The sequence below is a fragment of the Gopherus flavomarginatus genome, chromosome 19 (assembly GCF_025201925.1).
Source record: "Gopherus flavomarginatus isolate rGopFla2 chromosome 19, rGopFla2.mat.asm, whole genome shotgun sequence".
Taxonomy (NCBI): Eukaryota; Metazoa; Chordata; order Testudines; family Testudinidae; genus Gopherus; species Gopherus flavomarginatus.
This window is the reverse complement of record NC_066635.1, coordinates 19,230,624-19,247,393: the sequence shown is the minus strand read 5'-3', so window position 1 is coordinate 19,247,393 and position 16,770 is coordinate 19,230,624. Positions and strand designations below refer to the sequence as shown.

At 36.8% G+C, this 16,770-nt stretch overlaps 1 protein-coding gene across 10 annotated transcripts in view; it reads right to left on the bottom strand.

The window, feature by feature from the left end:
* Positions 1–16,770, bottom strand: part of BCAS3 (BCAS3 microtubule associated cell migration factor) — a 490,501-nt gene that overhangs the window by 288,210 nt on the left and 185,521 nt on the right. For 6 of the 10 annotated variants that reach the window (XM_050929312.1, XM_050929315.1, XM_050929318.1 and 3 more), the window contains one exon: positions 248–372. In XM_050929312.1, the coding sequence (XP_050785269.1) occupies positions 248–372 (125 nt within the window). Of the gene's footprint in view, positions 1–247; positions 373–8,778; positions 8,824–16,770 lie in introns of all 10 variants that reach the window. The other 4 variants (XM_050929311.1, XM_050929313.1, XM_050929317.1 and 1 more) reach the window with 1 other exon arrangement.

Below are 16,770 nucleotides of genomic sequence, written 5' to 3'. Positions count from 1 at the left end.
TCACTGACTCATTTTGCAATTTTTATTTTCTTGCAAATTGGTCCTGTATCGTAATGGCACACTCCTGATGCCCTCAGTTTCCAGTGACTTCCAAAATTTGACAGACACCATATATAGTTGCAAAGATAATTAATAAGTAAAAAGAACAGATACACAGTATTTGGTCAGGAGCTATTTTATAATGAGATAAACCAAAACCAAGATAAATACAAAAAAATCAAACCTAATTATTTTCTAACAAACAAACCTTTTTCTCTTTTTAGACCTGGATTGTTTGCAAACCAGGATCTTGATGCGCCGAAGACTGCAGCAACAAAAAACTCTCCTCCCACAGATTTACTAGGTGAAATCTGTGGAGCTGGTTTAGTTTTGCTTAAAATAAAAACAAAGGAAAATTAACACAAGGTAACTCTCAAAGTTACATTTACTAGTTAGCCAAGAGGTCCCTCACTCAACTTTCATTCCAAGTCCCAAGGCCCTGATTTTCAGAATTACTGAGCACTTCCAGCTGCCACTAGTTTCAACTGAAATTGCAAGTGCTTACAGTTTCTGAAAATCAGGCCCCAAGTGTTCCTTAACTACTGACCTTTATGAACAGGACTGTCTAATAATGCAGAATTGTTTAAGTTGTTTGAAAGACTCAGTATTGCATATCTGCAATCATCAGGAACAGCTTCCAGATTGAATACAAACATTTTTACACATCTTATAATCGAGTCTCTGGGGAAAGAAAGTCTAGATTCTGGGTCAATCACTTCAGTTGGCTTCCATTTTCTTGCATTTTTAAAGAGGAGACACTTACAAACAATGCTAACACGTTCTGCGGTGCAGAGCTATCTATGTTTGGTTTCAATTCCACTGTGGGAGAAATGGGATGGGGGCAGGGAGACGAGAGGAAGGAACATGCAGCGGATACAAGGCAATGGAGACAACATGGACAATAATAATGCTATGTAAAAAACACTAGTGCACAGAATGAAATTAAGAAATGCTGTCCTCTGGGACACCATAGAGTGCATGTAGCAGATCCAATGGTATGTAATTAGGTTCAGTGACGATACCATTCAACGTTTTTTCTTCTTGTATCCTTTTAAAAACATGTGTTTTTATCATTTTGCCTGGGTGAAATTGATCAAAGGCCAATCTAAACCAGGAATCTGGAAGTTAATTAAGACCCCAACACTGGAGGATTATGTTCGGTTTTACATGCATTCAGAATCATTTTCGGAGAATTGTTTCATTTCCTCAGTTAATTTAACCACAAAATAAAAGGGCTGCCTGAGATGCTATTTTCCCTTTATCACAGTCCCAGCGTTCTCCTTCCCCACAATCCCAGTCCCCCTTCTCCTTCATCTGTCTGTTTCATCCCTCTCTCTATTTCTGTTTCTCTCGTACGCCTTTGCACTGCCACCTTCCCCCCTTTGCTTATTTTCTTTGCTGGCTTTGTTACTCCACAAAACACCATCCTTCCCGTGAGCGCTGAATTTATCATATTCTCTGTTCTCATTCCTCTGAATTTTTGAACGATGTGATCTTCAACCCCAAAGGTATAAGAAAGACCCTATTTTTATTGCATTATCATGGGCTCAAGTGGCAGAAAACCAAACAGAAAAACAACGGATAATAAAACAACCCTAATCCGGTGTGTAATTATAAAGGTACTTGCGTCGTTCATATTAGTCAGCATTTTTTATATTATTAACCACTTATAGGTTGGTGATGTGGCTCAGCAGAAATGAACCAGCAGTAACCAGCAAGGATTTATTTCAACGGAAGCAAATTTTTAATCAGCATCATTAAAAAATCAAGTTACCATAAGCAAAAGCAAACACAACAAGGAGGATTCCATGAGCTGGGCTTCAAACAGCCTTCTCTGCCCCTGCATGGATAGGCTCTACCCTCCCAAAGGCATTCTCATCCTCCCATATCTCTACTAGTCTTGTTTAAAACGTGATCCTGCTCCCCTTGAGGTCAATGGCAAAATGCTCACTGACATCAATAGAGAAGGATCAAGCCCTTACAGCCCTTCCTGGGTGCACAGTGAAGTTGGAGTGTGATAGGAAATGAAGTAGTGTCCCTGGAGCGTGTCATGCCATTATTTCCAAGCATTTAAAATTCAGCTGAGGGAGGGCGGGGTGGATGGGGGGAGGGAACAAGTACCTGCAACAAGAACTCATCCAAGGAGTGAATATTTTTTCTAGAACATATTGAGGGAAATTGGCTTTGTCACTTTTAAGATTGAGAGAAAAGATTAATAGTTTGCAATTATACTGCATTTTCAGGCAAAGATTTCAAAGGACTTTGTAGACAACAGTAGTATAGTCTCCTAACACCCCCGGGGGACTGTATTATGCCTGTTTCACAGATGGGTCAACTGAGGCACAGAGAGGTTAAGCTGCTTGTTGCAGGTCACACACACAACGAGTCTGTGGTCACATAGGAGAATGTTTTGTTTTGAAAAACCTCTCAAAAGACTCATTACACTGACTTAGGGCCTGTGCCAAAGCCACAAAAGTCATTGGAAAGACTCCCGGGGACTTCTGTGGGTTTCTGATCAGGCCCCTACCTCTCTTGCATCTGTGAAAGACCAGAAAGCCCCATAAGAGCAATTATAATTTATTGTATCAATAACCCTGTTACTAATCTACCACATAGCACTTGATATATCAGATTGTTACAACTCTAATTACAGACTACTGGGTCAGAAATCTGTGCTCTAAAAAGTTCCCAGCTATAGATTGTTAAACTGCCTTGTTTCCAAAGGAACTATTACAATCTACATTAAAATATTAGAACTGGCATTGAAATATTAAAATGTTTGCTAGATTTTATGATACTTTTTAAAAATAGCTTATAAAAGCAAGATTTTCTACCACTTCTATAACAAACAATGTATCAATCACCACTTTTTAGTTCCTTAACTTCCAATGAAAAGGTATCAATAGATTATTAACACACGAAGAGTGTCTCTTGCAGAAATGGAAGTGGAAGCTTAAATGTATGCACATATGAATATTGCTATTTATTGAAATACACCTCAAACAATACATGACTGTGTTTCATATAGAAATAGGAGAGGCTGGTATGACAGTAACTTGCATATGACTAGTTGCATATGAAGCAAAAATTGAGCGTGAGTACGATCGAGATGTATTAATTTCTTCCTGTCACCAGTTTTGCAGATAATTGTGAACATTTTTATAGTAAAATCTGAGAACAACAAAAATATTTTGGGGGGGGGGGGGCGGAACATATGCATGAAAAGACAGGAAAAGAGGGAAATATACTCTGGGTCAAATTCTGCTCTCAGTTACACCAGTTTAACTCTTGGAATAACTTAATTGGCTTCAATAGGAATTTACAGCAGTGTAACTGGTCTTCTAATCATAAAAAATGAAAACCTCTATAGAGGCGTTTTTCACCCAGCTGCCAAAGAATTACGTTTGTCCAAAAACAAATATAAGCACATTTAAAGGAAATTATATAAACTACATTATATTTACACCATATCTTTACAACATACATCTTTCAAGGCATGCTTTTAAGTGTTGGTTTTCAGTGCCAAAACATTTTCTCTTCAAGACTGATGTTTTGTAGACAGAAAGTAGAGACCTTGTAAAACATGGTTCTCATGTGGTTAAACTTAGTACTGTTAAAAAAAATGTGTATCATATTGGGTTTAGACATATTTCTGAAAAAATTATAATGATGTCAACAAATCCATACTGGAAAGCTTTATAACACTGGAATCTTTAACGTTACCCCCAGTCTCAATTTACCGGAGAGTTTTCTTTAATATATTCCCAAACTACTTTCCCTTAAAGGACTTCCAGAATTCAATGGTTTTCAAAACAGATATGTGGTAAAACTGTTAGAGAAATATATATTCATGTAATTGTGAATTTTTAACATCTTCTTGGAAACTATAAATCCTAATTATTATGTGTACGTGATCAACTTTTCAAGTTTCATAAATGATAACAAAACAAGAATGGTGACGATAGGTGGTGACTAACTTGTTTCTACTGTGAACTCTTGCTCTTTACTCCCCCTTAACCTGTCGACACCTCATAAATTTCTTTGAGTACTGAAATTATAAGCCAAATGGCATCACGTTAAAAAAATAAATTTAAATGAATATTTAAAGTATAATAACTTTCAACACATTAAACCACAATTTTTATTATAAGGGATATGATGCGCCATGATAAAGCTAAAAAAAGAATCACTCGGTTTATAAAACAAGATGGGAAACTAATGAGTATAAAGTATACATTGTCCTTATTTTCAATGCATCACCTTGACAGATGATTGCACTATATTTAACAGATACCAACAAGATCAAAGATTCTATTTTTCCAGGTCTGGGTCTTTTTGAACTACTGTACATGGACCAGCAAAGCGAAAAGACACGACTAATAACAACGGGACTCATAACCCCGTCCTGTGGGCCAATCTGCAGAAAAGGAAAAAAAGGTGAAGGACATCTCTTAGAGGTTATCTCTGATGGAGACTTCTTCCTAATTATTTCATTAGTGGTGCTGGGGAGTATTCTCACCCACCCCTCCAAATTAACAGGCTGTAGGCCCAATTCACAAACCCTGTAGATTCCTGGGATCTACAAGAAACGAGGGCCATCTACCTTCATCCACACCAGTCCTGGGCCCCCCACACCACTTCCCCATGCTCTGGCTCCAATGGAGCCACTCTGGCAGCCAGCAGCAGGGTGCGGTAAGGCCCTATGGAAATGGAATACTGACTCTGGATGCTTTTTGTTTTCACCTTGAGCTCTGCAGCAAGCAGGAGGAGGGGTATGGAGGTGGGGGCCAGTGAGATAATGCATGTCCTCCAGCCTGCACCTCTTACCACACAAAACCCTTCTTAGGTCTGGCCTCAGGTCTGGGGGAAGACACTGCCTTTATGCATGGGAGGGAGATGTACGTGAATAGGATCCCCTCTGCATGTGGATCTCAGGAGCACAATTTAGCACAATCATAAAACTTCACCCTGCTTTAACTCTAATGCAAGTTTGTCTGAATTAGTAGTGAAAGACAGGTCCCTATATACCACATCTTCGAGTGCTCTACAAGCACTGGGCCTGCTCTTACTCCAATTGAAAACAGCAGCAAATCTCCTATTAAAATCCAAATTTGTCCTACAGAGAAGCAAAGAAATGCCAGCAATTTTTTTCTGAAACAGCAACCAAGTTGGGTACAGAACACAGGAATTCCTGTCCCCAGTCCAATGTACTAACCACTAGGAAACAGTACCTTAAATAATTTCTTATTACACTTAGTAGAAGATTAAAATTGAAAATGTTCATGAGTTAACCAGTTAAAATGTCAAAAAGAATTAAGCACCCTACTTTTTGAGTAGTATCAAAGCTGCACAATAAATATTTAATTTCCCCAGAAATTTAGGTCCTGATTCAGGGGAGCAGTTAAGCCCACACTTAAATCTCTCTCTATTCAGGACAGTACTTAAGTCTCATTGACTTCAATTTAAAGTTAAACACATATTAGTGACCGTCCTGCACCTTTAAAATGGAGTGACCTGGAGGGAAAAAGATGGGGAGCTGGTAAAAGCCCCCCGGGTAATTACGGAATAAATATGGGGGTACCTGCACTGTACATTTTTATCTGCCAGGTAGTCCCAGACATCTATTAATAAAGTTGTGGCCTGATTAAACCCAGGTCAAATGTCTCTTGTCCTTTTGGCATAGCCAGACAAGGTGCTGTCCTCAAATAGTAACGCCTTCCTGAATCTGAATGTTCCTGTATGACAACCTATATCTTATTTAAACGCATGTAAGGTTTGTACATGTCCTGGGAAAAATCAGAAGAGCAATTGCTTTAGAAAAGGCCTTAAAAGAGAAAGCAGTTGATAAACAAGAGAAAGGCCCCATTTCCTCAGATCTTGCAAAGAAGAGACTTTGAGAAATAAAATGTAGGCTTTCTTCATGCCTACAGTATAACAGGAAAAATGATTATTTTAAAAATTAAAGATAATTGCTGATTGTTGTAACAAATCCTTAGGCTTAACTTCTACAAATGTCTTTTTTGTTGCATCACCGTCAAAGTGTTTCTAAAAGGATCATAGCAGTGATACTAAGTTAAACATTCAGAATTTCTGTTTTGTTTTGTTGTGTGAGAGTTAAGCTGAATTATAAGTAGTAAAATATTTTTTATCTAAGCAGACAATTATACAGTACCAAAAACAGGCATCAAAAAGCTACATCCGTCTGAAAAATAAATGTAACCCTTTTAAATATGAGTCTTAAAACTGTGGTTTCATACATGAAATCGTTACATTAAATTCTTTTAAAATTCATTTTAAAAAGCAAAAAAAGGTAAGATATTCATATTGAATTACTGTATGTTTTTAGCTTCAATCTAGGAGATTAAAATCTACTAATTAGGTCAAAGAGATAATTTACATACATATAATATAATAGAACTGATCTACAAGTTACACTGTATTTGGGCTAATTAGTCTCATTCTACCTGTTCAGAATTATGTTACCAAAGAATACGTTTTCATGTTTGTTGCATTAACAAAGACAACAACTGACAATTATTATCTGCAACCTACAGATTGGTGAACAACTGAAATCTCTAAAATGTTAATGTATTTTAATTTTTGAAGGAAAAAGGATATATCAAAAATAAATTAGTGAACAAACTGGTAAATGAGGTCTTCCAAAGTACCAGCAGGAAAACAGTGCATGAGATTTACAGTTACATTTGCAAGAATGCTCAAAAATTGTCTCTCTCTCAAGAATAACCCATGGTGATGTTAAATTGGAAATGTTGTAAATAAATTGCAGCAGTTTATAGTGTTTTGCCTAAAAAATAAACAAAGACATGATCCCAGTTTCCATTCCATGGAGCAAAGAAGAAAAACTACCCCAAAAATATTTACAGGCTCTTAAATTCAACAGACAATAAACTGTCAAATCTTTGCTCATTTTGCCGATATAATTTGAAGTCTCATTAAGATTTTAATGGAAACAACATGCCCTACTTCTTTTTCATTCCCTGCCCCCAAGTGTATTTTTTTTGTCCCAATGTCTGTGTAGGCAAGTAAAGACTATTTTCTTGTGCGCCAACACTGGCATCAAACAGACCACAAAAGAGTCTTATAAAAGACAAGCAATGATTTTAAAGTCTCTTATATTTCATATATTCCTCTCTTTAATCTAGGTCTTTTAATCTTGTTTCACTCTAAAATCATTTTTGGTTGACAAGTGTCTATGACTGTCTTTGTTGAAGCTAGGGGAGCCTGCTTTATGAATCTAGACTACTGATGCATCCATTTATTAGATAATCCACCTTCAAAACTTTTTGTTTGATGCCTGTATAGTTAATAGGGGAAAACTATCAGATGGAATGCTCAACTATGTGGAAAACTACATTTACAAATGAATCTTAGGAAGATAATTTCAGTATGTATGCAAAAACACAGGTTATTTTACTCCAAAAGAGCCTATCTTGAACTCTCCAGTACTTTGAGTTATTATTTCTCATAACATTTGCAGCACAAATGCTTTCATAATTCATTTATATTTTAAAAAACTATTTTGATGCTACAGTATAGACACTAGTATAACCCTCCCATAGTAACTATCCCCACTATAAGGAAATTCCACGTTATTTCCTTTTGTTCTTAGCCCTTATTTAATAGAAATTGGTACTCCATTATTTTTGTATTTGAGCTAGTTCAGTGTCTATCCTTTCCATTCTCTTAAGAATGCTGTAGACTGTGAGGCTCTTAAGCCCCATTTTTCCACAGAATACAGATTGAGGGATAATATTCTGATCTGGATGTAACAGGGATATATGTGAACAATTCCCATTAGTGGTAATGAGAGCTGCATATATCAGTCACTACACACTTACAGTACGTAGTCCCCAACAGCTCTTGAAATTTTCTGTCTAAAATCCCTACACCCCCATATCATTCTAGTTATCTAAATCTGTACCCGCCTGATCATACTCTTTTTAGAATAAGGTAACTGCAAGTGCGGCTGCACCAGTCTCTTGCACAGAATAACTTCTTATGATTACTTTTAATGCTTCCATGCCTGTACAGTATTTTTTAAGCTGGTTGTGGCAATATGCTGCAATGTTAAATGTTTAAAACATTTTATTACAAAAATGTGCTGACTATTAAGAAACAACATGTCTTTTGACATAATGATAAGAACTTCTGAATGTCTGTTTATTTAGTGTTCTTAAAAATGTTTCATCATTTCAAGTGGTTTCCTGAGTAGGAAACGGTTAGTCATTATAATATTATTTCATTTCTCTTAGTTTAGTATTTTATTATTACCTAATTCGACTTACTACAGAGAAACCCATAGTAGCTGGTGTCTTCTGTCCATAAGCAAGGAAAGTGTTTAGACACTACATTGTGGGAAGTGTCTGTGTGTATAATATATTAGAGAGAGAGATTATGTTTTCAGAACAGATACGGTTTACAACTTGGCCTAACTGGATTATTTTTAATCTTTTCTAACATCTCTGCTACTTTAAAAACTAAATTTCCCTACTTCAAATATTAATTAAAATGTCTGCGTTAACGTATTAAATATCATGAGAGAAACATAGTGCACATGATGGCAAATATTTATCCATAGTTTAAAAGTAGGTGACAAGTATACAGTGCTTCCACCTATGGATCAGCCCATGCAGTAAAAAAACAATTTGAACGTAAAGTTATTTTCAGTGCGTACACCAAATGAATTATAGGCATGCTGGGATTGAACTCAGAACTCACCAAGGAGCTTTTATGGAAAAACATCCTGCTCCAAACAGGTAAGGTCTTCATGTAAAGGGGAAAAATGCACAAAAATTAGATGAAAACTCATTATCAACAAGTACAGTGTATATCATACTATTAAGATTTAAAATAAAGGTAAATAAAATAATTTTCATAACTGTTTGCAAGGCCCCTGAAGGTATGCTGAACTCTAAGGTAACAAACATGCTGATGAGGACATCATCCAAACACTTACTCATGTGAGTAGCCCCACTGACATCAATGTGACTATCCATGGAGGCAAGTGTTTACAGGATCAGGTCCTTCATGCAGTAACTGCTGTAAATATAGCATCCACATGCTGCTATCACTTTTAATATGGACAGATTTTGAAAAGTTAGACAGTATAGTTTTCCTTTTTGAAATGCTCTGGCAATGCCTTGTTAGAGGCACTACAGAGGAAAAACAGAGTTGAGGGCCTTAAAATAACATTCAAGTCAACATTAACAATCAGATAACGAAGTAAATTAGCATCAACGGCAGCAAATGTGTGGGTGTTTGTCATTAAATGTTTAAAATCCAATGAGAGTCGGAAAAAAAATAATTGCCAGAAAGAGATCAGCCCTATAATAAATAAACCTCAGGTAGAACCACCATCTTTTAGGGAAGTTCTCCCCCTTCTCTCTTTCCCATTTTAAAAACACAATCTTGGAAATTAAAATGCGTAACAGTGGCATGACATGCTAGTCTTTTTCCCTTACAAGCTAGTTCGGAATGCAGCAAAGAAAAGAATTGCTAATTTTAAATGCAACATCCGATATAAAATCTAATACTGATGCACAACTTAATATGTCTGGCCACTTATTAAAATTCTCTCTACAGCATAAAATCAGTTTTAAAAACTATTTTCTATAAAGTACAGTATAGTTTTTAAAATCAAGCCCCACCACTACCAATTTTTAATAAGTTTGTTTGTTTTAAATCACCATGGCATAAGCCATAATCATACTGACATTTGTATACAGTCTGAAAAATAAATTTAAAGCCACTTATGTGCTCAGGGCTTCTATAATCCTTATTTGGGGCATTTAGCACTGCCCACGTAATTGCTGCAGTCAATTTTTTTAAATGCAGATGTGTTCTTACTTTTTCTATACTTTGAGTTAAGGACAAATAATTGCTAAATGAAACTGAAGTTAACTATTTTCAGCCACCCCAATAAAACAAAAGGCTATCACAAAGGGGAGTATTAGGCATGTAGCTATACGTTTTCACCTTAAATTTATACCAATTTGAAATGAAAGCAATACCAGTGAACACAGATATCTTTTTAAGAAATTAGTTATGTAAAGTTAAAGAAAACAAAAATGTTACAGCTGCATGCGTAGGGATCTGAAGATGTACTTATCCAAACCAGGACAAAAAATTTGCCAGGGCAATGAAGTATTAATATCAGTTTTAGTTTTGTAGGTCAACAACCAAATTAAAAAACGAACAGGAGTACTTCTGGCACCTTAGAGACTAACAAATTTATCTGAGCATAAGCTTTCGTGGGCTACAGCCCACTTCATTGGATGCATAGAAGGGAACATATAGTGAGGGGATATATATACACACAGAGAACATGTACATATATATATATCCTCACTATATGTTCCATTCTATGCATCCGATGAAATGGGCTATAGCCCACGAAAGCTTATGCTCAAATAAATTTGTTAGTCTCTAAGGTACCACAAATACTCCTGTTCTTTTTGTGGATACAGACTTACACGGCTGCAACTCTGAGACCAAATTAAAGGTATTACCAGCTCTGCAGCTTTATCATGTATAGTAAAATCTCTTTTAATTAAACTGTTTTCATACACATGCCTACTGGGGTCCCAGTTCTGCATCAAGGTTCACCAGGGTGGAACCAGCAGCCCTTCAGGAAATGCCGAGCCATTCTAGAATAGTGCTAGAACCCTGTTTAACTGGATGAACTGACTTCTAACACAAAGAGCGAGTTATTGTCCCAAAAGCCACTCCAAGGATTCATCAACAGATTAAGAAAGTGGTGCTGCACTTAAGAAACCTTTGACAAAAACCAGATCTCTCCATTATTCTGCACAACCCATTACCAACATACTCAAGAGCCAAGGATCTGCCTGGCCTAAAACTGTAGCGCCATTAGCTAGTGGTCTAATCATGAGACTAGGAGCTGGGAATTTCTGAGTTGTAATCCTGGCTGGGTCCCACCTAAAGCAAATCAGTTTACTGCTCTTCCTCTGTTTTTCCATTGGTAAAAACAGGGAAAATAATACTTACCTAAGATCACAAGGACATTGAAAGAATTAAGTATTTGTTTGAAAATTCTATAAATTATAATTTAACTGAACAAGTAACCATGAGATCTTTTTTTAATCACGAAAATTACCCTTGTCTTTTTCAAAAATAAACTAAGTGACCAACACAGATTACTGAAAATGTGCAGTTTGAGTTATAGATTAGATTTCTTGTAGCACAGAAAAACTGCAATTACATTTAAAAAAACAGCTTACATTCTTAATACAAAGTCTATATACATGTCAGATAGCATAGCCGTAACCCCTTTTTGTTCCGCGGTTCCCTGCTTTCCTTAATTTACAATTCATTTCTGTGGTCTTTTACACAAGCAACTGAACATGTTTTACAATTTGCTTCACACAGCATGGTTGGTTTGTTAATAAAAAAAGACAATGTACAAATTACAAGATAACCCATCCTTGAATTGACAGCACCAGATGGCTATGCTGGGTGACAATAACACAGCAATGTCAAGGCAGGGGGAAAAAAGGCACTGAAGTTCTATGTTGCAGTGGCTCGAATGCCAAGTGCACATAAGAGAGTATATTGGGAATTGTCTCCCAATGGAAAAAATATTAAATGACGGTGATTATGATTCAAAATTCAAACAGTATTTTTTTTCACCTAGTTTTCAATCTGATCATGAGTTTTAAGAAAACCAAAACTCATTTGATTTTGCTGATTTAGCATGTTTTTTAAAAATATGTAACTATTCAAAATCTTAATAAAGTCAACAATATCTACTTACCCTAATCCCTCCATTACTATCAGGTTTCGCTGATATTTCATAAAGAAATTGTGCAAAGAAATTTATCCCATTTGGGCAAAGTGAGGGATAAATCACAATACTTCATACAAATTACAAAGAGCTAGAGCTGCTTCTTTATTACCAAAGTTTAGTATACTCATTCTTCAGATGATACATAACCATGTTTGAAAAATGTGACCAAAATAGAAATTTTTCAATAAACGTACAGGCACACTGATCATTGTCTTTCTAAGCTTTTACTTGGATTTAGTTTTAATGCATACCGATTTTTTTTCAGTTGTTGTTGCCTACATAATTGGATCATGATATGGCTCTTCTTATTTTTGTTTGCATCACTAATCGGACCTGGGATAAATTAAGCTCTTCTGAGTTAAAATACATCAAACGGATATCAATGATTTTCTGAACAAATAGTAGAGGAGATGGGAAACATTAAAATGATAAAATCTCAGCCCGTTTCAACATCAGAGACTTTATCTACATTTCCCTCTCCTTATTTTATATAATAAAAGAAAGCGGGAGGAGGGGAAATGGATAAAGTTTCACATATATGAACTCAAACCTTTCAAAGAGGAAAAATCAGATTTGTTTCTGTTCTTGTAAGGAGCACTGTAAGGCTTTGTTTTGGCAAGAGACTACTACAGAAATTGACATATGGGGGTTTCAGTGCAGCTATGTCATATTTGTGACTGAAGTACGATACCAACATAAATGACCATCCCTTGAGAAATTAAAAATAAATGCTGCTGTCAAAGGAGCAAACATTTACAAGGATTTTCCTTTGTAGCAATTACTTTATCATTTATTTCTTCTTCTCTATTACAGTTCATCTATTTTACCACATTCGTATGAACTGGAAACTAAATACAATCCACTCCACTGAAACAGGATGTACTTATAATAGGTCAACTGCAAACACACAGCTTTCCTCCAATTAATACATTCAAGTGCTGTCTTTTTTGTAATGGTCCCAAGACAGTCAGATTGTCTAGTTTTCTATTGCTTCTCTCAGGAAATAAATCATTTGTCCCTATATAGAAACCTCCCTTTTATGGTTTATAAGCACTTTGCAAAAAAAAAAATGAATGAATGAATTAGGGCACGCCACACTTTTCCAAGGGAAGTCAGTATTATTGTTCCTATCTGTTAATGGGGATACTGACACACAATGGTTCAGTGACTTACCCAAAGACACAATGGAAATCTGTGGTGGAGCCACATCTCCCAGCCCCCATACGCAGGCTTTAACTACAACATCATCCTTCCTTTTTGAAAGTGTAGAGAGTCCCTTTGGTTAATCTTTTGTGGTGTTAAAGTGTTGATAGGACAAACTGCAGGAAAGCGAGTCAAGAGGCTTATTAAAAAATTGGGGGTAAAAGTGACGTGCCAAATGGAGATGGGAGAATAGACAGTTTAAGAGAAAGTGGTGGGGGAATGAAAAAGTCAAGGGAAGAAGCACAGGAAGGAAACCAAAGAAAGAACAGTCATGGGAAACAAGAGATGCCATTTTTCTTGGTAAGCTCACCCTCAGGTATTCAACACTAGGAGTGTAACCTGCATTCAAAAGAAAGGAGCTTAATGAGTGGTCAGAAAATGTTGAGTTTTGCAGGTTTACTTGACAAAAAAAGCTCCAGTGATCAACACTGTGATGATGCAACTCCTGATCCTTGTATTTCATTCCCCTGGGGCTAACTATGGACTCATTCTGAAAGTTTACTCCTCTCTGGTTGCCAAGAAAAGAACATGTTGATTTGAGATCGATAATATTAAGGGCATTGATTAATCTTTTTGTATGAAAAAATATTTTGCTGTCCTGGGAAAAACTAGAACCAAACCAACAACAATTTGCTTGTTCAATCCAGTTATAAATGCTGCTTAAGTGTTCTAATGAAAGAGGGGCTTTTCAGATGCTAATAACTAATAAAGCAGACAAATCTAAAACTAGAAGTTATCTGTCACTGTTTTAGTCTTGCTTTTTCTTTCTGGAATTGTACCATAATAGATTTAAAATCTGATTTTTAAAAGCAACAGAAAGAACCAATTTTGATGACCATTGTATAGCAGTTGTAAAATCCAACTGATTTCAAGCACTTCCTCCTTCTCTGTTCACTGCACAATCACAAGGTTAAGCAGCTGCTTCCAAAGAGTGCCTTGTTTCCTTGAAGCACTGCTTAAAGGTGCTGACCACGTAGGTGTAAATACATCTGTCTTTTGCCATTTGTAGTAATACATGCCTCCTACACTTCTTAGAGCTAGGCAGATGGTCCTTGTCCTGTCTAAATATTACACCGTACAGACTTACATTGCTATGTGTTTCTAGAAATATGAGGGCAGATGTTAAATATGTCAAACACACGCTTTGCCCCCTGGAGCTTTAAGTTAAGGCTGCTGTCTCAATTGGCCATTTTAGGCATGCCAGGCTTCTTGGATCCTTGGCATTCCTCTTAAATCTCTGCTTTGTAAATACAGCTTTTCATGTTAATTTTGTGTACGTTCATCAAATATTTTGGACACAGAACAAAAGAAGGCGGCCATAAGCTTAGCATTACACATTTACATGGGATTTGCTGAATATTATCAGCCCATTCATGAAAATTGTACTTACATAGCTGGGGTCCTTTCCAGAACCATTTTTTTTCCCTACTTAAGCCTCATTGAATATTTTATGCTCAATTCATTTTAAAAATTACACAAAATAATAGGATAAGGCAACGTTTGTGAATAGGAAATTTACATGTGGAAAAAGCTGAGCATGAACTACACTCTTAAGATAGGTACGAAATGATATGTAGAAATAAAATGCAAGATTTCAGTTATTTCTGCATTACTTGTACAAAATTTCAATGGCATCACCATCACATTTTTTTTTATAAATGGCCTCAGAAAATGCAGCAAAAATTACCGCTGAAAACCAAAGAAGTGGGGCTGACTACAACCACAAAGCTGACTTTTACCGTCTTCCCCTTCTGTCACTCCAGTCCTGTTATTCCCTTCTCATGTCTCCACTGGCTTCTTGTCTCCTTCAACCATCTCTCTCACTCTCAGTTCCTACGGGGCCTATCACTGTGGTTCGAGCTCCCTGTGCTCATCTCCAAGAGTCTATGTGTCTGTGCCAAAACCTACATTCTCAGATCCTCCTCCTCCCTCTGTTGTGCTCCTCCCAGTCCTTTTGCTCAACTCATCTGTCTCCTTCTCCCATTTGTGACTTGTTCCTCTTTTGATGCACATGCCATGCCTTCCCTCCTGCGAGTCATCAGTCTCCCTCCCTGTCCTCTTCCTTGCTCACTTTCTTTCCAGCATTCATCTCCATGCTCCATTTTCCTCCCTCATCTGTGATTATATTGCAAAAAAACCCAACACCTGCAATGCATGCACAGAAGAAATAAACTACAGTTTTCCCTTGTCCCTGCTTCTCTGTTGTACCACACGTTCTGTCTACAGTTCTCTGCACAGTTCAGGGCAAATCATCAGAGGTGTGAGAACTTCCAATTCTCACCAAAGTCAAGGAGTACCACAGGTGTTCAGCTTTTGCTCGTAACTCGGCAGTAAGGTCTGACAAAACTCCCATTCACATCAGTAGGAGCAGAACTGGGTGGTTAGATTATATGTCCTTTAGGACCTTGCCAGGCATAACTGTAGAGCTATGTAAACTATAATAATAAATGCATTTTATAAAATATCCCAGACATCATATCAGAGATTGAGTAATTAACCAGAATAAAGGGCACAATCCTGAAATCCTTACTCTATGCTTACTCAAGTAAAATTCCCATTGAAGGGCACTAAGGTGAAATTCACCTATCCCCATGTGAAATCTAGGTAATGTGGCTTTGAGCAGGGAACTAAGTATGGGTGGCAAGATGGTACTTACTTGCCACCCCCCAAACTCCATGGAATAGGAAGGGAGTTGTGCTAGTGTATCCACAGAAGAATGTTTCTCATACATAAAGTCTCAGTCAATAAGGGAATGACTGAGTCAAACTTTTAAAATAAAGCTCTAACTGTTGAACCTTCAGGATTTGAGCTTCTCCAGGAAGGAGGGGGAAAAATGTATCTTTGAGAGTTTATTCATGAACTGCAGAAACTGGAAGTTTCCAGAGACAGATGGCTATTTAAGTACACAAAATATCAATGGTCAGCTGATCAATTTCAGGAGCAACTACCCCAAAATTTTCAAATCTGTGAAACCTGAAGTTACTTTGTGCCTCTTTGTTAAGTGTGCATTATATGGTTGGTTAATGTCCTATTTAATAATAAATAAAATAAATAATAATAATAATAATATACATTTATTTAGTAGTGATTTTCATACCAGAGGATCCTAAAGTGCTTTATACACCATATATACAGAACTACTAAAATGTAGCTGATTCTTGGATGGATGGCGAAAAATCAACAAGCGAATAGCATTCTGCAGAACAGTAAGTGGAAAGGGAAATTTTGATCAAGGACACGGGACCAAACACATCTCTGAAAAATTCCACAGGCCCTTTAAGAGCTATGGAGAGGATAACTTCAACATGTGGCAGCAGACATGCATGTGCTTCAAACCCAAGTCTTAGCTTACTGTACTAAGTTAAGCGATTGGGGTGAGGAGTGCTGTGGAGGTAGTCCACTGTACAGGGGGTCTTAATATCATTTTAATTACCATAGTGCCAAGGAGCCCTAGTCATGGACCAGTTTTCCACTGCGCTAGGGTGCTGTACAAACACAGGGAAAAAAAAGACAGTTCCTTTGTAAGCACCCATGAGTGACCCCTGTGACTGATCAATGAAATCAGAAGGAAATCTGTCTAGTCCTCCTTATCTTCATCCTAAGTGCATGGGATGTGTAAAAGTGGTGAAAATGAAGAGGATTCTTAGGGTTCCAATAAGATGTGTTTTATAAAAAAAATTACTCAAATCAATAGGGTACAC